The 24,799-nt window shown below is 41.5% G+C and overlaps 1 protein-coding gene across 3 annotated transcripts; it reads left to right on the plus strand.

Moving 5' to 3' along the window:
• The first annotated feature begins 38 nt into the window (after positions 1 to 38).
• Positions 39 to 24,674, plus strand: phactr3b (phosphatase and actin regulator 3b). 3 transcript variants are annotated; one of them, XM_062464036.1, is made up of 14 exons: positions 6,951 to 7,154; positions 7,852 to 7,951; positions 9,530 to 9,691; positions 9,851 to 9,925; positions 10,115 to 10,255; positions 10,464 to 10,694; positions 10,789 to 10,996; positions 11,267 to 11,457; positions 11,951 to 12,104; positions 20,983 to 21,038; positions 22,342 to 22,403; positions 22,598 to 22,738; positions 23,203 to 23,279; positions 23,940 to 24,674. In XM_062464036.1, exons 3-14 carry the CDS (start codon positions 9,535 to 9,537, stop codon positions 23,953 to 23,955), a joined length of 1,509 nt encoding a protein of 502 aa, XP_062320020.1. In that variant the 5' UTR covers positions 6,951 to 7,154; positions 7,852 to 7,951; positions 9,530 to 9,534; the 3' UTR covers positions 23,956 to 24,674. The 3 variants fall into 3 exon arrangements, with proteins under 3 accessions (XP_062320002.1, XP_062320020.1, XP_062320010.1); XM_062464018.1 differs by lacking the exons at positions 6,951 to 7,154; positions 7,852 to 7,951 and adding an exon at positions 39 to 413; XM_062464026.1 differs by lacking the exon at positions 7,852 to 7,951.
• Positions 24,675 to 24,799: the final 125 nt, after the last annotated feature.

Below are 24,799 nucleotides of genomic sequence, written 5' to 3' on the forward strand. Positions count from 1 at the left end.
GTATTCAACAAACAATTAACCACGGGCGACATAGAGCCAACCTACAGCCTTAACAGAGCTACTATCGCTAAATATGAAGCATCTCTGTCCGCAATACATCGACACGATTCGTGAGCGCGCTTTTGAATGCACACCACCAATGCAGAGAGGAGCGCGCACTTCCAATGGGTTTTCCCGAGCATTCCCTCTTGGGTACCATGAGCTGCAGTCGTCCAACCTAATTCAATCTGTACTACTACTGGATACACGTAACGTTGGCTGACGCTGGAAACGGTATCAATATTTCATTTAGAAATAATTGTATTCTCTATACATGGCTACATCGGATGAGGATTGTGTGTTGCAGAGGGGTAGATCTCAAAGTGACCCAAGCATCATCACGGAGGCTCGTATCAGTGAGGCGCACAGAGCAGGTAAACCTCATTGAATTAGATATTTATTACTGTTCAATTTATGTTGTCTGAAATTGGTTAGCCTATTAATGCTATGTTTCTTCTGGGTTATAGCTGTCACGCGCTTAGTTCACGGATTGTCATGCATCAAACGTAGTGTACCACTTGACCAACACTAAAAAGGCCACCACCGTAAAAAATAAAAAATATATGCAAAAAGCTAAAAAGCTCTAATAATGACATACATTTATTTTGAATACATAATACAGGCTGTAGCTACATAGAAATGATTGCATATGCTGGTCTACATAGCATCTGAGACGAACCTGAGATTATTATAGTATCAAAGAAAAACATAATGTACATCTCCCATGTATTTTGCTCTGTAAAGTTGGCAAAAATGGGGCCACTCATTTCTCCATTTGAGTGTACAAAAAAACACATCAGTGTTCAGTCAATTTACATTGATTGTCATAATTTGCAGACAATATTGCACTACTGCAATGGAAGGTTAAGTCTATATTTTTTCTTTCATAATCATCAACCATATGCTCACTCACTGCCCTGCATCCTTTTTGAGAACACACCCTTGAGAACATATTACACTCTGATGGACAAATGAGTGCCTTAAATGTGTCATCACACTGAATTGAGTGTAGTGAAGAGAAGCTGATGACAGTGCTCGTTGTGTATTTAGTTGTTTCTATGGTGACAGAAAGGGCTGAGCCCAGCACTTGGAACCTCCACTGTAAGATGAGATAGTGTTTATCTGGCTACTTCAGTGGTGAATCTTTCCCCTTTACACTTGTGTCCAATGTAGTCTTGAGTATGTCAACTTTGAACATGTAAACATTAGTCGATGTGAGTTCATGTTCATTGGCTTTTCATTTCCATGGTAATATTCTGCATAAGAGCAATGTGGTCATGCAGAGTGAATACGAATTTGGCATTATTATTTATGCTTTAACATTGTTGCCAAAGCAACAATCTAACCCCAATGTTAAGTGAGTGCTGGTCAACCTCAAGACCATAAGCAGCTATTTTTTAGATTTTGCTTAGAAAATTGATCAGTTACAAAACATAATACTGCTTCTCAGGTGCCAGCCAAAACAAACAGAAAAGCAATACTGTTAATGAAAAATGATCTCAGTGAATATTTGTACTGTGAAGCTGATACTGCACAGTTGCTGCATATGTACAAACAAAAAGCTTGTAACACTATTCAATTACTGTAACTCTTGAGTTTGGATGGGATGGACCTGTCACATGTCAGCGGTTACCATTCTGCATGCTCATCTTCCGAGGAGCACAGCTTGATAGCAGCACAGCATATTTCCAGTGTTAGCAGGCTTCTTTCCTGGCATGACCAGCTGAAAGGGCAATGCAGCAGTAAGAACCTGCCCTCCCCATCTCTTCATCTCCTTTGCTTGCTGCTAACCCTTTAATCCCCCTGGCCCCCTTACTGCAGCTGTGATCCTGCCACCTGATCATGCACTTGAAGAATAGTGTTCTTCTTAATATTGGCTTAATTAAGAGACATGAGAGAGAGAGAGTCCTCAAAGAAGATACCATTGTCACTTATATTTCTTGCACTACTTGAGCAGAACTATAAACTGTCGGTTCCCTGGGAATATTAATATACTGCAATAATGAAAAGAATATTCAGCTGTGACATAATAACTTCACATGCATATGTCGTCAGATCAATGCGTAGAATGAGGCAACTGCAATGTCAAACCTCCATGTTGCTCACTTTCACCCCTAATAAGAACATATTATGCTCTTTCAGTAGGGCCTGATTTAAGTAAAATCATCTCAGAATCATCAGTCTCACCAAGCCAATTCATAGATTACAGAATTAGCACACATTAATTTACTACAGACTACATACTGATTCATGGAGTTATCGATTGTGTACCAAACTAATTTCTTTCATAGCCAGGAATTTAGACAGTCGGTGTGTGTGTATGATGCTATATGTAGGGTTATTTATGTGTTGTATGATGGAAGTACGATGTTACAATCATCAGGCATTGACTGAGTTTGTGGGTGCGTTGTCAATTCAGCCGTCCCCATATGAGCTGATCCTGTAGCTCTAATCTGACATGCTGCTGTCACATCAAAGGCTCTCCCTTACTGGACTCTGTCCATCCGTCTTCCATTCATTGATCCTCAAGCCACTTTTTGCTCTGTCTCCTTTCCTGCTCTCTTCCAGTGTAGGCGGGAGGGCCTGATGAGGGAGATTATAGGACCCCTTGTGTTTGAATCGACATGCTTCATGTTTTCTTAATCAGACGCCCTATATATAGCTGGTGTGCTTTTCCTGCAGTGAATATTCAGGGTTATGATTAAGTCGGAGCATTTAGAGGGGAAGGCAACACAAAGAGAATAGCAAACGGTACCTGGCAGTATCCTCCCACATGTTCCACAGGATGATGAGAGACAGTGTTTCTGCTCAGCCGGGAAGCTGAGCAGAAGCTAAGCCCCGGTTCCAGCTACACGAGTGGGATATTCTCTCAAAACATTGCACCTACAGAGGACTATGGAGAAAAAACATGTGCATCTACATGATGTTCAAGTATAGTATGATGGTATTTACCATCCATATATGTGTGCTTATGTGTGCATATGGGGGCTTCAGGGAAATTGTGCTGTGAGGGTAAATGTCCCTAACAGACTAGTGTTCCTGACAAACTGACATCTCCTTGTCAGCATTGCTGTCATCATCTTCTTAACAGTTTTGGCCTTGTCATTGGCCCTGTGGAGCTCTGGCTAGGCTGACACAGCTGGGCCGAGACAGAGACCCAGTGGTCCATCAATTGTACATCTACAATTTCTAACAGGCCGCATAGACCTACAGAAAGGGACAGTGAGTGAATACCTAACCTATTTAGAAAGAAAGAGAGAGAGAGAGAGAGAGAGAGAGAGAGAGAGAGGGAGAGAGAGAGAGAAACCGAGGAGAGCTAAATGTGTGAGGTCAAAAGAGTAAAGCACGGAAATCTGTTTCAAAGAGTCACAAAGTCACAAGAATCTACCTGTTCTAATCTGGAGGTTAGAACAGGTAGGCACTTGCTGCATCTGCTTCATCTGGGATTTTCTGTCAGGTACAGCAGGTCCTATGCCACCTATGCCAACAGGAAGATCCAAAAGAGTGCAGGATTCACCCAAAGCTTTGAAGGTCATTTGTACATCACAGACCAGTTTCCTCTGGTCACTGGACACTAGTTCTCAACTTCTTTTAAATCAGAAGAGAACGAAATCCAAAACCATGGTCCTTGTCATTAGTTCAGCAACAGTGGTAAAATGTTATGCTGTTAAAGTTAAATAGGTGCATCAATAGCCACTTTTAGTTTGAATTGGATGTAAACGTTTTAGAGTGATTTGATTTGAACAGAGGATAGCTGGGGATGGGTAAAATAGATATCAGATGAGAGCTTCCTTCTTGAGGTTAGTCTATTTTCTCAAAACCTTTCACAAGAAAAGCTTGGTAGATCATTATGAAGCTCTGTTTGAAGGTTATTTTGAGCAAATATGTAAATAAATTAAAATTACCAAGAACATTTTTCATACTTAAAAAATTAGGAACATCTAAGATCTGTGTTGATTAGCTTTTGCTTTAGAAGAATGAAAGTGATTTATGTGGGGCATTGCAGCAATAATGCTGCCATACCAGGGCTATTTATAGTGCAGGTTAGTTGGAGGATTTTAATAAATACCTGATCTTTTTTTTTTTTCTCTCAGTTTTTTTTTCTTATTGATTTTAAATGCAGAGTCAGTGGCTCAGCATTTAGTACTAAAGCAAGGCCACCTTTTTGTCCTCTACCCCATGTTTCTGAGCCAATCTTGTCCCTGGAATCAACTGACTTCAGGACCACAGACAGCAACACCAAAAAACAGGGGGAACCATGATGTCATTGTCCTCCAATCAAATCAACGGACACATAAATGACAGGGCATCTGTAACTCCCATTGGCCAAGCTACAGACTACAGACCATGCTTCAGTGCTGATTAAGGACTGAATTGGACGGGGACAGCCAGTCTTATGCATCAAGGACAAGAGATTGGCCAGCTTGCAAAGGCAGGCTTGAGAGCACATAAAAAGAATGAATTGAGACAGCCTGTCTAGTCGTACAGTTCATTAGGCAGCCTGGTTTTCTCAGCGCCTGGCAGCAGAATTTCAGCAAAGTCATACAGCACAAGATTCCCCCAAAATTAGGCTGCAAAGAACGACAATTAAAAAAACTAGGCTGTAGAGCATCAATGCAATTGTTAGGGCGCTAGAGGTTACAAATTCTTCATTGGTACGTCAGACACAAAAAATAGCATTTAGACTCATAATGATATCACTGGTTTGTGTTTCATGGCCTACATACTGTACACCGTGTTGGGCTTTGTTTTATCCACAGTGTCCTTGATTTCCTAGATTTTTGCCTGTATACATACATGTATTCTTTTCTGTGCTTATTTACTATCCCATTATCCTTCAATCCAATGTATTGTTTGTTGGAATAGAAATATGCTAGATACAAATGACATGTGTTCATAGACCAGATCCATATTGTATTTGTGCATGTCTGAGTGTGTTTGTGTCGTGGCGGCAAGAAGAGGGAGGGTTTTACCAGGTTACTGGGGAGTGGACACGTCTGCTTCTTGGCGAGGCAAGTTGAAAAGAGCCGTCAGCCATTTACTCAATGTATTTTTTATAGCTGTTTCATGCTTTGACCTAAATCTTTTCAGAGCTCAATAGAACCAATATGTTGCAAATTTGAACATGTCTGAGAAGCCGTCTGATCCCTTTGACATCCACATTCTGCTTTTTCAGTCACAGAAGGGATTTGGAGTCAGATAATATTGATCATTTTATGTGATTCACAAAGTGCAGTAAAGGAAGTGCAGACCAGCACTGATCGTAGCGTATTGTTGTTAATAATGTGTTTTCAAGAAGCCTACATCCCACAGAGATAGGGATTGAAACCACCCGGATTTTATCGTGAAGGCAAACATTTTCCTTTTTGTAGAACTGGCAGATGTAATTAAAGCAACATGCTAAGCTTGGAGTGGGAGTGGAAAGACTGATCTGTCACACAGAATTGACTCACGCACAGGAAAGTGTGAGGGAGGAGAGTAGCAGCTACATTTAATCTTGTGGGACTGGGCTGTGGATTTACAAATGAGAGATTTCTGGTAGAATTAAGTCTTTGAATGTGTCAAGATAAATGGAGACTAACAATCATTGATGTGTAAAAACAATGATAAGGTGGACTTTGCTCTGGTGTATTCAAGTAAAGACACTTGATTAGGCTAACAGTTTTAGAAATTACGTATTTTGAACATTGTGTTTGTGTGACTGTAGAAATGTTGATGTTCTATAAGATCAACTGAACCTTTGGAACCTAAGTCCCACAATTTTATTGAACTAAATTAGACTCTAAAATGTAGGTTGACATCATACAATAAAGAAATCAAATGGTTGTGTATCCTTGCATACAATGTCTTCAGTGATGATGCTCTTCCAGGCCTGTACTTGCAGCAGGCCTCAATTACTATGTTCTGTCTTCTGTTTCCTTCTCAGCATGTTAACTACTAGTGTTTGGACATGTTTTTGTGTGCCTGATTGATTTGTTATATTATGATGGCAACTTGAATTTGCATTGACACTGCTGTGTTTCAAAATCATGTTGTCTGCATACGGGATTATTGTCTTAGTTTTCTCAGTACATACTCCAATGCTATCAATAACCTCATTCCGATTCAGTTATATCATGGTTTCAAAGTAAAGGAAAATCAATTGTAAAGTACTTTGTACAAAATCACTATTCCACAGATGGACACTCAAGCTGCAGTTTTTACTTGTGTAAAAGAACTGCTGATAAAGTGCCTGGTTATCTTTCCTTTCCCTCCCCTGGGAGTTAACAATTCAAGATATCCGTATGGAGTGATTCTATCTTGACCTCATTTGTCTAGGGAACACATCTAAAGTATTGTAAATATTGAATGAGATATTGTCATGTTTTGTGTGTAGCAGGTGCTTCACTGCTTCACATCTTAACTGTACTTACTATTCCTCTAACCCAAGGGAGGAATATTCATTCCCATCTCATGTTCTAAGACTACTTCAACCCTGTAACTTAGTCTAAAGATAATGTCAAGGTGCTATATACTGAGAATGATTTGAAACCACAGAAGGTTCTATTTCCCCATCAATTGATTACTGCCACAACAATGTCGACAAAGCGTCTCTTAGGAAGACAAAGGAACATGCTTATGTTAAATGGCAATTATGTACAGTGATCAATAGGCCTCCGTCACATATCATTGTACAATAGGCTGGCCTATATTCTACATTGATGTGCTTGAAACATACTAAATACGAGAGAAATATGTAAGTTGTAAGTTGTTTGTATGTTACATTGCCAAATTATATTCCTTTCAAATAAACAACTAAAGTCATAGTGCTCCCCGTAGCCTAACACAAGGGGCGGGTAGCCTGCATCACCAGAACTGAATGTGAGCGCGGCGGGTCAACATTTGAGTTGAGGAGAAATGCCGGCGCTTCATTGACGTCAAATGACAGAGATTGAACAGAATGTTTAGTAGGACCATTTATCATATTTGAGGGAGTTCTCGCGGCTTTTATCTGCCGTCCAGCTCCTGCTATTTTTGTATACCACTACACGCCTTGTTTTCCTTTTTATTTGGCATCACGGGATTAGATAGCTAGGTCCACGTAGAAACGCTTGAAGATTCAATTACCATAGCACGTAAGTGTTTTCCCCTCTTCAGGATTCAAATGTTTGTTGAAACGATAAAACCTATAGTTTCCTTGTTGCCTCTATGTTTAGCTGTTGATTGAAGGTGGCGAAAGATGTGCAATATCATGTTAAAATCTTAATGATAGGCCACCACGCCGATGGAGGAGTCAGGCGGAAGTTATTTTAGAGTTTGTGTTGCTTGTCAGAATGCAAAGCCTCGATTAAAATAATGGAATGGTTACAACTGAGGGTTACAACTGATTCAGCTTTTCAAACCTATCCATGATACATTAATGGGAGTATATTCAATTTTATAATAAAAAAAGACAGGCTACATTATTATCCATACATTTATTTTCGTAATGAGAATGATAAGTACACCTCTGTATTGTGATGATGCCATTGCTGAGCATACCATTCTTTGAAACATACATTTTTCTCTTAAAAACACGTTATAAATTTACTATAACAAGATATTCAAAAAAAAAGGGAAATGTTAGTAAGGAAAGGTCAGTCTGTTTTACAATTATGAACCAATTTCAACAACTTGCAACATTTAAAATACAGAAATTCCTTGCTTGCATTATGCATTGGTTCAGCTAGGCTGTGATTGGTTCTTGTAGGGTTTCTGTCTATGAGGCAACAATCTTCTCATCCACCCAGCAACCCCGTATTCCTCATGCTCTCTTGATTCTGTGCCTCCTAGGGCCTTTTCTGCTGCATCCAGAGTGGTATCCATGGTAACGGTGGTCTGACCCTTTATACTTGCTGCAGTAACTAGGCATGACCTGGATTCCATACATCTGGTTAGTCGGGCACACAGGACTGAGGCAGCTGATCTGCTTCCCATTGTTGGGGGTCAAAGAGTTGGATGACTGTCAGTTGCTTTGGGTGCACAGTTGGTTATGTGCAGATTTGTTAAAATAAATATCATTATTTTTATGGCAACATTGTATCAACATGTATACTCTTTGGGTGTGGAATTTGAAAGGTTAGAGGGACCTGCTGCCACTACATGAGTCAAGGACACGTTATAATATTTCTGTGCTGAATGCAGCTATTTCCCATATTTTTCTCTGGCATTGAGTGCTTTCCACATTCCATGACTGCTCTAGAAAATTAACTGAGGTCTGAGGTATATATACTTACAAGTTTATTCAATTGGAAATCTTGTTTAAATTATCAGTTTCTATTTATGTTCAAAATGTATTTATGAATATGTAATGCGAGGCTGAGCTAATACTGGTGAATATGTATATGTTGTTCGGGATTGTTCTTTTCTTTTTATAACTACTGTTTACCAATCACTTTTTTGTGGTAAATTGTCTGAAATAAATTCATTCATTCATTCATTCAATATAAGTGCTATTTTTATAAACACAACAAATCTTACAGATTCTTTATGTACTATCAGGGCCCTGGTTCCTTTAGACCAGCAGTTGGGTCCAGCTTGAATGTATATTGGACACAATTTGGGATTTAGGATGCCCATTTTATTTAAAGCTGTCTGAGACTGAACCATGCTTTCTTTTTACCAGTATCCTTCCATTCTCAGAGCTGAGGCTGCAGTGGTAAATGTCTTTATAGTCAAATGAACTGATGTATCAGTGAGCTCGTATTTAGAAAGCAGCATCTCCCTCAACAACCGACGGCTCAGCTGCAAACTCCCTGAGGTGTCAGCTCGCTGTTTGAGCCAGACTGTGTGGGAGGGCCTATTTCTGTCCTTCCTCACAGGGGCTGAAGCCGTCTCTCTGTCTCTGCCACCCAGTGCAGCATAGTGACAGATGAGGCAGTCAAAACACAGCGCTTTTACATGAGCTCACACTGGATCCTTTCCATGAGCCAAGAATGCAGGCAATGCATTCCAGCACAAGGAATCAGTACTATTTGAGCAACATCAACTGATGTCTGTTGGTAGAGATACATACTCATACTGGCTATTCTCTACACTATCATTGTTGTGTTGTGTGTTTGCATGAACACAACCAAGGACGTTGAGGTGCGACTCATCACATTTTTACTGTTCATAGGAAATAAGTAGAGCTGCCTTTATTTCTCCATGCGCTTTAATAAGTTGTGTTTAGAAGCAGTCCATTGTTTGAGTGTGTGGGTCCAGAGGGTTAGCCTTGACCATGTGAGTCACACTCAAACAATATCCTTCTCTGTCCTCCACACTGCTCAGTTTCCAGATGTGAATCAGTCCTTTATTAGTCAATCACCCAAAAAAATAATTCGTATTTTGCTCTCTTAAATATGCTTAAAATCTGCCATTTACAGTCTTTTGACATTTACAAGGTAATTACATGAGCTGCTGATGACCCTGCTGATTGTATTGTACGTTATGTTGTTTTCTAAGAGCCCTCTTTCTGTTCTGTGTTTTGTAGATGTCATGGAACAACAGAGGGCCCTCCACTCTGGTTGTCTGGTTTCAGGGGTAAGAACCCCTCCTGTTCGACGCAACAGTAAATTGGCCAGCCTGGGCCGAATCTTCAAGCCTTGGAAGTGGAGAAAAAAGAAAAATGAGAAGCTTAAGCAGAGTTCCACAGGTAATTAATGTAGGAATTTAGCTAGTGTAATGCACATAATTCAATATGCAGTTAAAAACAAATTCATATGTAACTGGAATGTTGTTGTGACTATAATGCGTGTGTATGGATTGCTCCATTCAACCAGATAAACATAGGTCAAATGCTTGTGTCTTGCAGCCATAGAGAAGAAGGCAGCTGCTCGACAGAGTCGGGATGATGTCACCAGAAGAGGCCTGGGGGAGGCAGAGCCAGGTGTGCGAGTGCATGACTGCATGCACACTCCCAGTCACTCACACACGTGCACATTCACACAAACTCACTCATGCACACGCCAGTGCCATCTAATATTCATAACACACTATTTTGTTTTGTTGCGTTGTTTTACTTATCATTATGAAAACAATATAGATACATAATACGTCGCTGTTTTCTGTCCTATAGAGTCAGGTCTAGCCTGCGGGGGCAACATAGAGGACCCAGACACACCAACACATTCAGATGGGGAGGAGAGAGAAGAGGAGCCCCTGGCACCCCTGGCCAACACGTCAGAGGACCAGGGAAGTGATCTGGATCGTTCCACAGGTGGGCCAGGACATTTCTAAATGTTTACTATCGTTTTTGTTACCATATAGTGGGTACATTGAAATGTCAAGGTTTAGGCTGTCAGTACATTGTGGAAAACCCCATGTGATTCCTCTTAACCACCACTTGGTGGAGACAGAGATTATTAATTGGTTCGAAATCGACCCGTCAAGAGGGACAATAACAAAACTTTGTTTTTCTTTTGCAGTTCAAGATTTGACTGAGGATTCAGAGACAATAGGAGATCATAGTCAGAATGAAGAAGGGGAAGAGGAGGAGTCGTCTTTGACTGAACCCCCTGATGACAACTCCATGGGGCCAGGGGACCCCCCTGAGGGGCCCAAGGAAGTCACCAAACCCCCTCCCCTGAGACGCGCCAGCACCCCTCCTCCACCCAGTCTACCTGTCAAACTTCTCACCAGATTAGGCAGTTTAGACGGTGAGACAGTTGTTAAAATGTCTTGCTTTATCTTACAAGCGAATTATAATATTACTATGAAAACATCTTTACGTGTGCAATTTCCACCAAAAAGGGCCTCATCCCATAGCAGTGAAAAAATCTCCCGCCACCCTGCCAAGGAACTTCACCCTTCCCAAAGATCCACAGGGATCTCTGCTGAGAGGCCGGATCTTCACCCCAACAGGCTCCCCCCACCTGGGCTCCCTGCACCCACAGCTGTCCCCGAGCTGCATCATCGAGGAACTGCACCGTGCTCTGGCCTCCAAGCATAGACAGGACAGGTAAGGTGCCTAACCTCTCTCTCATTACATTTAAATTTAGCAGACGCTCTTATCCAGATCGACTTACAGTAAGTACGGGGAAATTCCCCCGAGGCAAGTAGGGTGAAGTGCCTTGCCCAAGGACACAACTTTATTTAGCGAGGCCGGGAATCGAACCGGCAACCGTCTGATTAACAGCCTGATTCCCTAACCGCTCAGCCATCTGATTCTCCACATAGCTGTCGTAGAAGTATGTTGAGTCTGATCTGAGGCTTAAATCTGTGACCTCAGTTTCCAAGGGAAGGAGATACGCTTTTCCCCAAAGTGCCGCCCAGATGGACGTCTGCCCCGTACGTCCAGCACAGAGAAGGAGCCCTCTGGAGAGTCCGAGAGCAAGAAGGAGTCAGACGAGAACAAAGAGAATCGCCGCCTGGATGAGTACTTCAGCGACCAGGAGAGCTGGAACGAGTCTGTAATATCTGGTAGGTTTTCAAATAATAATAATAAACTGTGTCCTAAGTACAATAGCACAGACAATCCACAATCCTGGTGTTTCTCCTACAAGTTGTTGTTTTTCTGCAGGGTAGTTTGTTTTAATGTTATGTTACTTGATGTTATTTACTCCGGATGCACATGTGGGAGATTAACAATGTAGCCAAAATGAAGAGAGTCATTCAACTGTATTTGTCAGCGACATCTGTTGAGCTGCCCTACTTCCTGGGCTGATGGGTGATGATGTCACCGCATGTGGGTCATCAGGGAAACACAAGCATGTGAAATAACCTTGTGTAGCTTACTGTTGCAAACTGAAACGTTTACCCAGTGCAAACAAACTGGTCTCTTGTTAGTGTGATGAACAGGATTACATTGTTGACAATTCATAGTATACAATGCATGGTGTGTAGTGAGCCATGGCACCAAAAACAGTTGCTGACCTTTGTTTGTTTGTGTGTCTGTGTGTATGTGTGTAAACAGGGACATTGCCACGTAGGATGAGGAAAGAACTACTGTCTGTAAAGCTGCGTAACCGTCCCAGTAAGCAGGACCTGGAGGACAGGAACATCTTCCCAGTACGCAGTGACCAGGAGCGCCAGGAGATCCGCCAGCAGATAGAGATGAAGCTAGCCAAGTGAGTCTCTCTCTGTGGCCCAGCTCACCCCTCATCAGCCCGCCCTCTCTCCCATGTATGGCTGTTTTGTTGTCCCACTTTCCATCTCCATGTTTGTAGAAGGTTATGTTGGCCATGTCTGTTAATGAGTTTGATCACATGCTTCCATCATCTCTTCATTCCATCGACACAGTTTTAGCCTAACAGCATTCCATTCCATTTCTCCTTTCTAACTGTCTCATATTTTCTCTCTGCATTATACTGTACATTTCTTTGAAACTACATTCAATGTAGAGATGAAGAGTTATTAATACAAATCATAGATTTGGGAGATTTCATGATATTTTGATTCAATGCCAAATGTGCTTATGATGGACAAGGTAGTCCCTAGAAATGATGAGTTTATCCAATAAATTATATTAATTATTTTCAGAAACGGTTTAGAAAATGAATACACAGCACACAGAAAACTATTACCCTCAGGGACTTAAATTTGACTTGTGACCAAAGACCGGTCCCTAAAAGGCTTGATACTTTGGATTAGCAGAAATGTACTTCTGAACATCTCTGATAGAATGTATTGTTAAAAAGTATATTAGTATAAGCTCTTGTCTACCAAATGAAGATTGCATTTCTATGGGGTTTACATTTGATAGTATTATAGTGTGCTGATAAACTGGACAAGTTTATCAGCCAGTGGGGGGAGCCAGTATCTCACCACAAACAAATGCCTTGCCAATAACCCTCACTATTTCTTGCCAGTAATATATGATCCCATGTCTATCTGATCTTATAGGATTTTAGGTTATTGATATGAAAGTTGAAGGGATTATCATTTTAACCTGTCATTCATGATATTGTAATGTGATTCATTTTTGGATAATGGAAAAGGCTTTTCTGAAAAGCTCCAGAAAAAGTGGAAGAAACAGAACATACTGTGATTATATTTGTAGCATTGCGTAAAAAAAAGTAAAAATGAGAGTTGTCCTGGTGAATTTAGTGGGATTATTCCATGCTTCGAGTGGGATTTTTGTGGAGGTCTAACACTTTCAGTTTTTACACTGTGGTTGTTATCCTAACAAAATTCTGGATTAGCCATTTTGGCAACAAAAAAAACACAGCAAATTTGAAAACACAAACAAATCAGGCGATATGTGATAGCTCTGTTACAATAAAAGTAAGGTTTATAGATTTGGCATCATATACATTTTCAGTACTATCCATGAGCTGTAGTACAGTATCACTTGTTTTTATCTCTTTGGCTGCTATGTATAATTAAGTGCATACCACTTAGACATACAGTGGTCCCCCTTTTAACACAAGTAAATATATGACAACATCAATAATTGACTCAGACAGTAGTCTTTGCAGGAGGGCTCAAAATAGCTTGCAGACACTTCAGGGTAGGAATCAATAGAGCGTAGGTGTGAGAAGGAGAGGAGCATGGAGGGAGTTAAGCCCAGCCACCCTTCTGTCTGGAGTAAAGGACTTATGGTAGTTATCCCAACTCCCTTTGGGAATGTTCTTTGGCTATGTGTTTTATGTGTTAAGATTTTTTTTAAGAGTCAAGACCCTCTGCTAATCTGTTGATCGTGATGAATATTACCTCACTTTAATGTTTTAATTGAGTGTATTGTGTGCGACGGCTTAGAAGGAGTGTGTTTAGACTGCCAGAAGGCCTCAGATCAATGTCTGTGAGGTTCTCTAAGCCTGCCATCAAGCTTCCTCACGTGTGCTTTGTTCAACCCCACCCGTGGGCATCTCACAGCTGCGTGCCAGTCTGAATGCCAGGAGCAGTTAGCCAGTAACAACAGTGTCATCAACGCAAGCATCATAAACCAAAGCTATTTTTAGCCCGGGCCATGATCATGAACTGTTGAATGAATTAGAAAAATTCCATAACTTCAGTGGAGATATTTGGAATGTTATTGTTCCATCCAGCACACCCCTGACACGCCTCCATCCATGTGGATCTCCACGTGCTCTTGTGTGACTCTTAACACTTGCTGAAAAACGTGCCGCTTAAGGAAAAGGCTGACTGGGGAATATCAGAAATATTACCTAATGAATAAATGACTACAAACAAATGTAATAGTATAAGGCATGTCTTTATAAATGTAGGAAATTACATATTACCCATTACAATAATTACTCTGCGGAGGTAATGCTTGGAATGCATACAAAATTAACTTGCATACAAACCAAATATAGTGGGGTTATTGTAGGAAATGAGACCACATCAATTGTTCGCTGAACACAGACATAACTAGTCAACAGCTTACATAAAGTTGACTTTTGAGTACGCTTACATAACTGGCAGGAAGTGATTGATCCTGTGTAATGGAGGGAAAGTATGACAACAGGAAAGTCTGCCAACCAGGGTAGGACTGTGTATGGATATGTCAGACAAGGAAAAGGATCTTAGCATCATACTAGGATAGAACATTATCCGATTGTGTTTTGGTGCACTTTTGGTGAGTGCACCAAAACAAGTAGCCATGTGAAAGTATTTAGTAGATGACGTAAGAGTTCTCAAAGTAAATCCTTTGGACCATGTAACAATGTTTAGCTCACCACAACAATGTGAGGGACAGCTATGTATCCAAATGAGTAAAACATATTGAAGCAGGGGGATGGCTTGCTTTCATCCTAAAGTTGCATAATGATGTGATCGAGAGCATTTCATGGAGGGACGCCTGCATCAGGAATGGCGTGTGAAGACCACAACGCCATGTGGGTCAGCCCCGTCAGATGGCCTTATAGTGTCCTCTACAGCCTGCAGGCAGCACAGGTGCTGGGGGGCCTCTGCTCCAGGGCCCAGGCCAGGTTGTGCTGCATCACCACTCCTGGTCTGCTGACAGAGGGACAGCTGAGACATGTCATTGTTTAAGATGAGAGCACCATGTGCTCGGCCATCCTGGCTGGCCAGAGTTCCAACACTAACATGGTGGTCTTAGAGTGGACCTTAACGACTGAGCCCCTAGAACGGTGGCGAACGATAAGCTTCCACTTTCCCTCCTCCTTGTCCTCTCTGTGTTCACCGACTATTCACCTCGTACCTGCTGGTGTCTTCAGGACACACAGTGAATCCTAATGAGTGAATCAGTTGTGCTTATTGAGGTGGCGGCACACTGTGCCTTGTCTTAGAAGCTGAGTGTGGGTTGAGGACCCACAGGGTGAGCAGCTGTTGTGCTCACTGAGTCTGTTCTCCATCGGAACAGTGTGGCCTTCGGAGCAGAATAGCAGCAGAACAAACAGAGCCAGTTCCTCCTTGGCTGCAGAGCAGCTTGGTACAGGGCCTGTCACACAACGTGATGTAAGGACAGCTTTCAGAGTCAGTCATCAACAGGGCGAATTCATCCTCTAATCTGATATCGACCAAATTGTTGAATAGGATACCAATCAAGCTGAGATGTGTTCATTGTTCTAAAGTATGAGACTTGTCTCTTTGTTGTTTGGATGCTGACAAAAAAAATCCAGCTCTATTACAAAGCCAAGACAATTCATTTCACCATTACTTAGAAGAATACATTGTAGGCATACAGTATACAAACACAAGCAACGATGTGTGCATTTCAACAATTGTTTGTGCAGGTGTATTGTGTGTTAAACAATATACTTCCAATATCCATGTATGTTTTTCAAAATAGGTCTGATGATGCAACACAGAATGTCATTCTGTCTGCATTGTGGAACAAAGCCTCCAGCCTGTATGGAACAGCTTTGATGTACTAGGTTGCACCAGCATTCAGAACAGTAGGCTGGCCCAGGACAGGGAAAGGGAACCCTCTGTTGCTAAATTTAGCTCAGATCGTTGTCACTGGAGCTAAAATACTGCGGCACCAGCTCCGATCAATGCAGTATGTACGTCACAGATAGGGCTGTTTTCCTATCCCTGCTCAGATGTACAGATTGCCTGTCCTCCACTCCCCTCTGATTGAACCACCACATTCCCCAGGGAAGCTTTCTGAAATTGTGGCCTTGACTTACCGCAGTGATCTACATCTCTCTGGCTCTGGCCCAGTAAGCTTTCCACTGTCACTACTGCGACTGGATTGGTGGTTAGGAAAGAAAGGTGGTGAGAATGGGACCTTGTAAGACTAGTGGGGGAGAGCCTCAGTCAGTGGATGCCTGTGCTCTGTGGGTGATGACCTTACTATCAATAGCCATCTCAGAAATGTTAATTGCATTAATTCCTATGGAGACGCTCTTTAGCTATTAATAGACAAGACAGTTTATGAGTTATTCATGGCCACACACATACCCACACACCCTTTTTCACAGTTCCTACCCCCAGCCTCACCAAGGCAAGTCTCTGCCGATCTTGACTGAATCTGCTCTAGAGGGACGGGGTGTATAATGAGGGAAACTGGCAGCAGTGGTGTGGGAGGAGACGAAATAGGCCTTTGTGGCTCAAAGTCTGTTTCGGCCACAGCTCTAGCCCGGCTTGTCAGTGTGAAACAGGACTCAGCGAAAAGAAACCCACACACAGCTGCTCCCCTGTGCCCTAAATATATGTTGAAATGTCTATTTGTTGTGTGATTTTACAGTAGGTATCCTTATCGTACAGCAATTCAGCCATTTTTGTTGTGTCAGTTTATGTCATGGTCATTACCTTCTCAGTGGTCTCCACAACAATACACTGTCAACAAACTGTAGGGATTCATATTTTAGCACTCTAGGCAGACTCACAAGGAACACACAATGTTTAAACTTTGGCAAGGTAAGCAATTTGGAGCAAAGTAAACCAGACCAACATGTTTATAAATGTGAACCATTTGGAACAAACTGAAAATGTATACATTTGGTCTAGTCTACAAGCAACAAGCCAACCTAAGCTACATCCTCTAAAATATGAGGGGCAGCATCTTGATTCACTTGATTCCTTTGAAACTTTTTGTATTGTCGTGAAAATGTACAACTCTATTGCAAGCAACAGCAGTTGCCAGGTAACACAGGGTATTTAATAAGCACTAGATGCAGTTTCCTGTGGAACATCATCTGAAATATTAATGAGACTCTGCCAGGACTTCCCTTCCTCCCTCCCCCCTGCAGACACACCATAGTGATTGTTTTGAACACATCTGAGAATTTTTCATTTGAGCTCTCTTTGAGAATGATGAGAAAATGTACAGATATCCTCTTTTCTGCTATTGATAAAAGCAGGACAGATAGTATTAAATGCTGTACTGGATTTCTGGAGCAGCATGGTGAAGAGGTGTTGTTGGCCCTGAGTCAGAGTGTGCATGTAGTGTGGAGAGGACACACGTGTAGGGTGGAGAGGACACACGTGTAGGGTGGAGAGGACATACGTGTAGGGTGGAGAGGACACACGTGTAGGCTGGAGAGGACACACGTGTAGGGTGGAGAGGACACACGTGTAGGGTGGAGAGGACATACGTGTAGAGTGGAGAGGACACACGTGTAGGGTGGAGAGGACACACGTGTAGGGTGGAGAGGACACACGTGTAGGGTGGAGAGGACACGTGTAGGGTGTAGAGGACATACGTGTAGGGTGGAGAGGATACACGTGTAGGGTGGAGAGGACACACGTGTAGGGTGGAGAGGACACACGTGTAGAGTGGAGAGGACACACGTGTAGGGTGGAGAGGACACACGTAGCTTATGAGGTCTGTAACTGCTTTCTTTGTCTCAGGGCTTTAAAAAGTTCTGAGTAAGATTTCCCCCCTCTCTTTTTAAGCAGACATTTTAGTAGTCAACTTCTTTCCTTCTTCCTTTCATTCCTTTCCTTTTATTTCACTTTTTAGCTGTATAAGCAGGCATGTTCTCCCATTTACAGAATGCGATTGTGTGAGCTTTATAGCTGATGGCAACATTTGCTATTTGAATTTGGGTCCATCTGAAACCTATGTATGTCTATATAAAACATTCAGAATCAGAGTTGGCAACATCCCAATTATATTGCTGCTTTTAGAAGCTACGCTCAAGTTGTAGAAGTAAAAAGTGCAGGATATCACAGACTGCACAAAAAAGACCCGTACAAAATTATACACTGCCACCATGAACCCCCTATTCCCACAAGGAGTAATTAACTATGTGCTCCACGGGTTGTTCTCTCTGATAATCAGCCTTGCAATCTCTAATGGCAACAGATGTTGCCATTATATGTCAGATGTTGTTACCCCCATTCAGATCATTTTTCTTATTATTTTTACCATGATGTTGGGAATGGCATAGGCATATATTGAGGAAGATAAGGATTTGTCAGATTCTTTGTTTTTGTGCCACATGTTGATTCGTCAACCATTTGCATGGCTTTATATTCTCAATAATTCTGATAGTATTGTGATTATTCTAGTTGCTATGTATCAATCTTGGATGGAATCTCTACACGATAGCTGATGCACTTTCACATTGTTGGCACAGGTGACCACTATTTGATGCATTTTGAAGATGACTTCTCGTTGTGGCCTCAGCTTGCCTGTTTCCTTGATCTGTAGACCTACTGTGAAGTTCAGACTCAGGTTCAAACAGGAGACTGCATTAATCATTTATGTTTGACCTTACATGAAGCTCTGAGCTTGAACTGAGTCTGAACCTGATTCATCTTTTTGAACCCTCCAGAGTTTTGAATGGCATATAGGGCCATGTAAGCCAATCCATAATGTACAAAAAATATATACCTTGACACATGCATTACAGAACAGTTGGGTTGTTCAGAGTTGGTTCAGAGGGAGCAGGCTTCTAAGTAAAATGAGGTGCCCGGCTACACTTGGTCTATCTCCCCATACCAAGATTTACTAGGAGAGACATTTAGGTCAGGACTCACCCAAGGCATGACATCCAACCCAAGCCTTTTCAAAGTTATATAAACATAGAAGGAAGATGACTTCTTTAATTATTCCTGGCAACTGTCCGCCTCAGGGTGTCCCAGGCACACTTAACTGGTTCTCAGACACCACATCAAGCAGTGGTGTGTTGGTCTCAGACCCTGTCACGGTTACCCCAGGAGATGGACCAGGGCATTAACACACACCTCAGCGGGCACTAGTAGGCCTCAGCCACCACTCCTGACTCGTGCAATTTTCCTCCACTTCCATGGGCTGACACTCCCATCAGCCTTGCTTCTGCAGCCGGCTCATGGCTTTGACATTCTGGTGAGTCATCCAACAAATCAGGAACTTTCACATTGTACCAAATGGAATGGAGTGAGGAGTGAATGCCTAGGAAGTACAAATGACAATAAGAACCTTTTCCCTGTGAAAGTCCATTTAGATGGGCTGGTAAGTTAACCATCCCCTGATCTGTACCACTTTGATACAAAGTATAGTACCATATTAACCTTGTGGTTGGTGCTCATGTCAGGACACTTGTCATGTCCATCTCTGTGCAAGTGATTCTGTTTTATGATAAACCCAATGTGGTCCCAGTCACAGATGAGGCTATTAAATGTGTTCTATTTTAGGCTTGGAACCTAGTTGCCATCTGTACACCTATTATTTCCATGACTGGGGCCATAACAATCAATGGACTGAAAATAGCAAGGTTTTTGTGGAGTTGTCATTTTTAAATGTGTCAGGGTGAGAAAATGGACTGTCACCCCATCAGCGCAGTTCCTGCAGTTGGAAACATGGTCTATACAGATGTTGTGTTTAAGGCCAAGAAAGAGGTGAGGTGGTCCATTTTCCCAAATAAGAGAAATAAGTAAGTAGGTTTGCAGTGAGGCTTCATTGTATTGTCTATAGACAATATGAAGACTTTTAACATGAAGTTTGAGGTCATCTTACTTATGTTTATGGCAGTTGCACAAATGTAGAGGATGGGCTGGTGTGGAGAAGAAAGAAAGGCATTTGTTTGTGGATTTAGTTTTGTGTGGCCCGGAAATATTTTAGCAGTCCAGTCCATTATAGTCATAATTATTTCCTGGCCTATAGCGTGGGGTATTAAATATAATACATATTGTATCAAAACAGTAGTAGTCTATTGTCTGTGTATTCCGACAGCTCATGTTTAGCTTCAAATTACGATGTAAGTTATTGAGGAAATCGAATGGTGTAATTTTAACTACGAATCCACTTTAGCGTCAATGCTAAGCATGTCTGTCTGGGTCCTTCTCGGTGCACATCTATAGGCAGGGGATTCCCTCTTTGCAGACCTTATTGATAATTGCCACACCGTGTTCCTAATTGTAAACAATACGGAAGTATCGCTGATCTAAGGGCATAACGATCTAAAAATAAACCACATTTTACCATAATCACCATGTGTGTAATGAGCCTTTAACTCGGAGAAATATTTTGGACTATTTTTTCATTAACCATTAGCTCCACTGCATCGTTCTGTCTGCTTTTAAATTCCTTACTGCAGCAGTTTTCAAGGCGTATTCAAAGTGTGCGTGGGAATCTCCTGCTAGGCACCGCCCCCAGAAATTATGCATGGAGTGAAAAGGGAGACAGGCTTTCCAGCATCACACCACTCTAAACAGCGTCAGGTTGCGAGGCAGACTTGACAGCGAAGCGCTCAGCATCTGCAGTAGAGAAGCCCGGATACCCAATTAAGTCAAATAGGCTACTTCTCTTTGGGATACTTAGCGAATTTACTGTGTCGTATTATTGTCACAACAGTAATTTTTGGACGGCAAGTGCTGCGATTCATACTCAGAGATACATATTAAGGAAGAATGCTTGTAAAACGGATTTAACGCGTGATTAATCACACCTGGATCTATTCCCCGATGTTGAGTTTGTCGCGATTTAGTAAACGAAGTTGGTTTATAGACTCAAGAAGGGACTCACGATTTTGTTTTAAGATGTGTAGATCTTGGTGTTCTACACATTCTTTCCGGCAAACAGCGTGCTAGTACCAGACTGCAAGACTATTACTTGAGGGGAAAGTGGATCAAAATGGTCCAAAACGTGATTCTAGTGTTTTTCCGTAGGAGACTCAGCCAGAGGCCAGCTGTTGAAGAACTGGAAAGTCGGAACATCCTGAAGCGTAAGTACTGGATTGGCAATAATAGAATCAGGGTGTGATCAGGTTCTTATTGTTATGTCCTCACTATATTTAAACACTTAAGTATTTGCAATACTATCTGCAATACTGGGGTTTAGGAGATGATGATGAGGCATACTACCATCATTTTGAACAATTTATTGACATAGCAAAAGAAGTGTTCTTAAGTGTGTTATTCACAATTTAGATTTCATATACATACCAACTATTACAACCCTTTCAAAAATCTGTGCAGTTCAATGAATAGCCTACTAATACTACTAAAACTAAAATAATATTGAAAAGTTGAAATACATCAAAAATACGAGAACTGAATTGATGATCATTTTCATCAAGATTGATTACATTTGTTACATTTCATTGACCCTGAGGAGAGTGATCTAGCAGACTTTTGCTTTAGGCGACAGAGGAATGAACAATCTGTGAAACTGTCCTTTTACAAGTTGGTGTGGCTCTGTGTTTTTGCTTACCTATGGTTGAGACTTTAATTCATGCTTGTGGTTTAGAGGTGGCATCCATGTGCTCTACACTCTGGCCCAAACTAAGCACCTGTCTGATGTTGAGACGAGCCACCTTCTTCCACAGTGTCAAAATGCAACACACAATGCACTGTCAAATCACTAGACTAAAGACCATACACTTCTAGCAAAAGGACACCTGTTCCAGGTCCATGATGCAAACTATGGATAGTAGATTTGCTGCTTCTTATAATCATACTGAAGTGACATTCAGCCTCTAAAGAATTAGAATTCAAGTATTATTTATTTTTGATCCTCCTGCAACAGATTTGATAGAATCTGATGGAGACACACGCTGACTCCACCTTTACTCCAGTGGTACAGCACAGTCCAGACTCACTTAATCCATCTTGTGGAGATTATAAATGTTTCTTTTCTTTTTTTTACTGGAATTTTGTGCACATTAATCAAGTAACCTCAAGTAAATCTGGGCTGCTGTTGTTTAAGAAAAAAAATTATACAGGCAGACACAGAAAATGTGAGGGCTTGAGGCCAGTCCTTGTTTTTGTCTCTGGGAACAGATGCTAAAGTGTCCCCATCTGAAGTGAGCTAGATATTTTGGCATGGTTTTTACAGACAGTTTTGATTGTCACATAATACCTTGCTTTTCTGTGAGATTGGATTTACTAAGTGTCATGACCAATAACTGCAGACCGCATTACTTCTGCATCACTAACTTGAAACCTTGTCCTGACACCGTCCATCACTTGTTTCCCTGTCTGTATGTATTTGTGCTTATATGGGACCTCTCACTTTGTGTCTTACAGAGAGGAACGACCAGATAGAGCAAGAAGAAAGGAGGGAAATTAAACAGCGTCTTAACAGAAAGGTAAGCAGGACATCCACCTTAAGACACCAACATTTACAAACTAGAAACATGCACCGGACAATACACTGCCCTTCCCATCCTCTCCCGAGGGACACATTCCCAAGGTTAACTGATCAGTGATGAGTTACAAAATAATAGAAACAATGTTTCGGCTGACTTGTACCATAACAAATGCCACTGTTTTTATTCCTTAGCTTAACCAGCGACCCACAGTTGATGAACTGCGGGACAGAAAGATCCTTATTCGTTTCAGTGACTATGTGGAGGTAGCAAAAGCTCAGGATTATGACAGGCGTGCTGACAAGCCCTGGACCAGACTGTCAGCTGCTGACAAGGTATGCCCGAGAGCACCCCCTGTTGAGCACTGTGCTCTATTACCACTTGAGTTCACTTGAAATGGTCATTACATACTGTACCCATGTCAATAGTAAAACAGACACTAAGGAGCTATTGCTTACTTTTTCTATAGATGCTCATCTAAATTCTCAATCAGATTTCAGAACAATTATATATATATAATTGAGGAGGAAAGTACATACAGTATGTGTTTTGCACATAACAGTACTACCAGGCTAATGCTGATGATTCAATCCATATATATATATATTACTTTCCACATACTAATACTTTCCTCCTCATAATAACAAAGTGTAGCTTGGTGTCCTCAAATATTTGCCTGACATTAAATAGCTTGTCATTTCACAGTTGAAATTCCATTTTAACAGCATTATAACTTTATCCTCCGCATGTACAGGGCCACACCCAGGGGTTTACTTTTGTTATTGATTGTGTCTCACAGGCAGCAATACGGAAGGAGCTAAACGAGTTCAAAAGTAATGAGATGGAGGTTCATTCTTCGAGCAAGCACCTGACAAGGTCAGTGCACGCTTCGTTTGATGTGTGCAGGTCAGTTTGTGTGACAGCAACAAAGTTAAAACATGCACTGATTATGCTTATTGAAAAATAGTTCAATTATCTGGTGGTTGTATTATGTCAAAACACTGTGGGGAATCCGGTCAGAACTCTATCTAGTGTGTGTGGTTCTCTAAATACAAACACAGATATAACATTGCGGGTTCTAATCAAAAATAACCGTCACTGGTGCTAATTAGACGCTCCCGCAGTCATTCTTCTTAACGGGTCAGGCCCCCCTTTCAACACATTATTATTATTATCATTATTTATTTCACATCATTGAATATGCCCTTTACTGTTGTATACAGGGTTGTACCAAATATAGCTGCATTGTCTCCTCTGGGAAACCGAAATCTGCACACGTTAGCACACCCTGACAAAAATAATAAATGTCTGTACAGATTTAGCTTACGTTCTGCTTACCCTAAACTTGACTTTCAGCATTTAAAAAAAGCAGAGTATGGTCAGAATTATACTGGGATTTGCTTACGCAAGACCCCATTTCTAAAGAGGACAGCCTGAGAGCACTGTCAATTGAGCTATTAATAAAGCTCTTATTGATGAGGCCTGTGGATGTGATCATGGCGCTTATGTTCATTGTCCCCTCTCTATACTTTGTAGGTTCCACCGGCCTTAGCAAGGTTTCTTCTGTGAAGAGTTGCTGATATCTGGTTCTGTCAGTGAAGACCTTGCAAGGAGTCTTCCAGTGCCCTGGCCCATGGTCCCTGAGTGTCCTGATATTTGGGCGCAGTGAACCTTGGAGGCTATGTCTCTAGTTGGAGCTGCCAGCAGAGGAGGTGCATGCAGCAAGCTCCACATCTGCTCAGAGGAACATTACATTACCTTCTTTTTACATTTCAGTTGGAGCAGGGGCGACAAGGTCTATTTGCCATACAGAGACTTTCTTTTTTAATCAGACTCTTTTGAAACATGGCCTTTTTGTTGCCAGAGGAAAGATGTGCATGTGGCCAGTTAAACCTTTCCCACTCCCGTAACGTCGGTAGTCACACCTCAAGTGTTGTGGGGTCTCACTGAAGTTAAATGGATTTCATATCAACTGTGTAAGTGTTGTTCTTAAGAGGAAACCATGTCTGTACACAAGACAAAATCCCTTTGTAAGCACTATTTATTGTATGCACAATACAAGTTTTGCATTTTTAAGAAATATAGTTGTTTGTCCTTTTTAAAGCATCTTTTTTTAAAGTGTAAATGCAATGACAGAAGGTCAGGAAGATTTAAAATCAGCTCAGAATTTAGATTGTACACATAGTTATGAATGTCTGCAGTTATGTGAAGTACATGGTTTCTTGCAGTATTTTGTATGGTTATCAAAAGATAAAAAGTATATGAAGCCCACCTGCCTACATACCGTATGTTCCCAGTCAGCTATCTTTAGTGGAAATAATGTGACCCGGTAGCGTCACTTGTGCCTGAGTCTGCATCATACGTCATCCTGGCTGCACAAATAGAAATCAGGTCAG

This window comes from Osmerus eperlanus, chromosome 1 (assembly GCF_963692335.1).
Source record: "Osmerus eperlanus chromosome 1, fOsmEpe2.1, whole genome shotgun sequence".
NCBI classification, from domain to species: domain Eukaryota; kingdom Metazoa; phylum Chordata; class Actinopteri; order Osmeriformes; family Osmeridae; genus Osmerus; species Osmerus eperlanus.

What these genes read in the sequence shown, in the direction of transcription:
- phactr3b (XM_062464018.1), top strand. Translation starts at nt 314, where the DNA reads ATGGCTACATCGGATGAGGATTGTGTGTTGCAGAGGGGTAGATCTCAA. An exon ending in CCTGGGGGAGGCAGAGCCAG is followed by an intron (nt 9,926 to 10,114) that starts GTGTGCGAGTGC and finishes TCTGTCCTATAG; the next exon opens with AGTCAGGTCTAGCCTGCGGG. An exon ending in GACTGTCAGCTGCTGACAAG is followed by an intron (nt 22,739 to 23,202) that starts GTATGCCCGAGA and finishes TGTGTCTCACAG; the next exon opens with GCAGCAATACGGAAGGAGCT.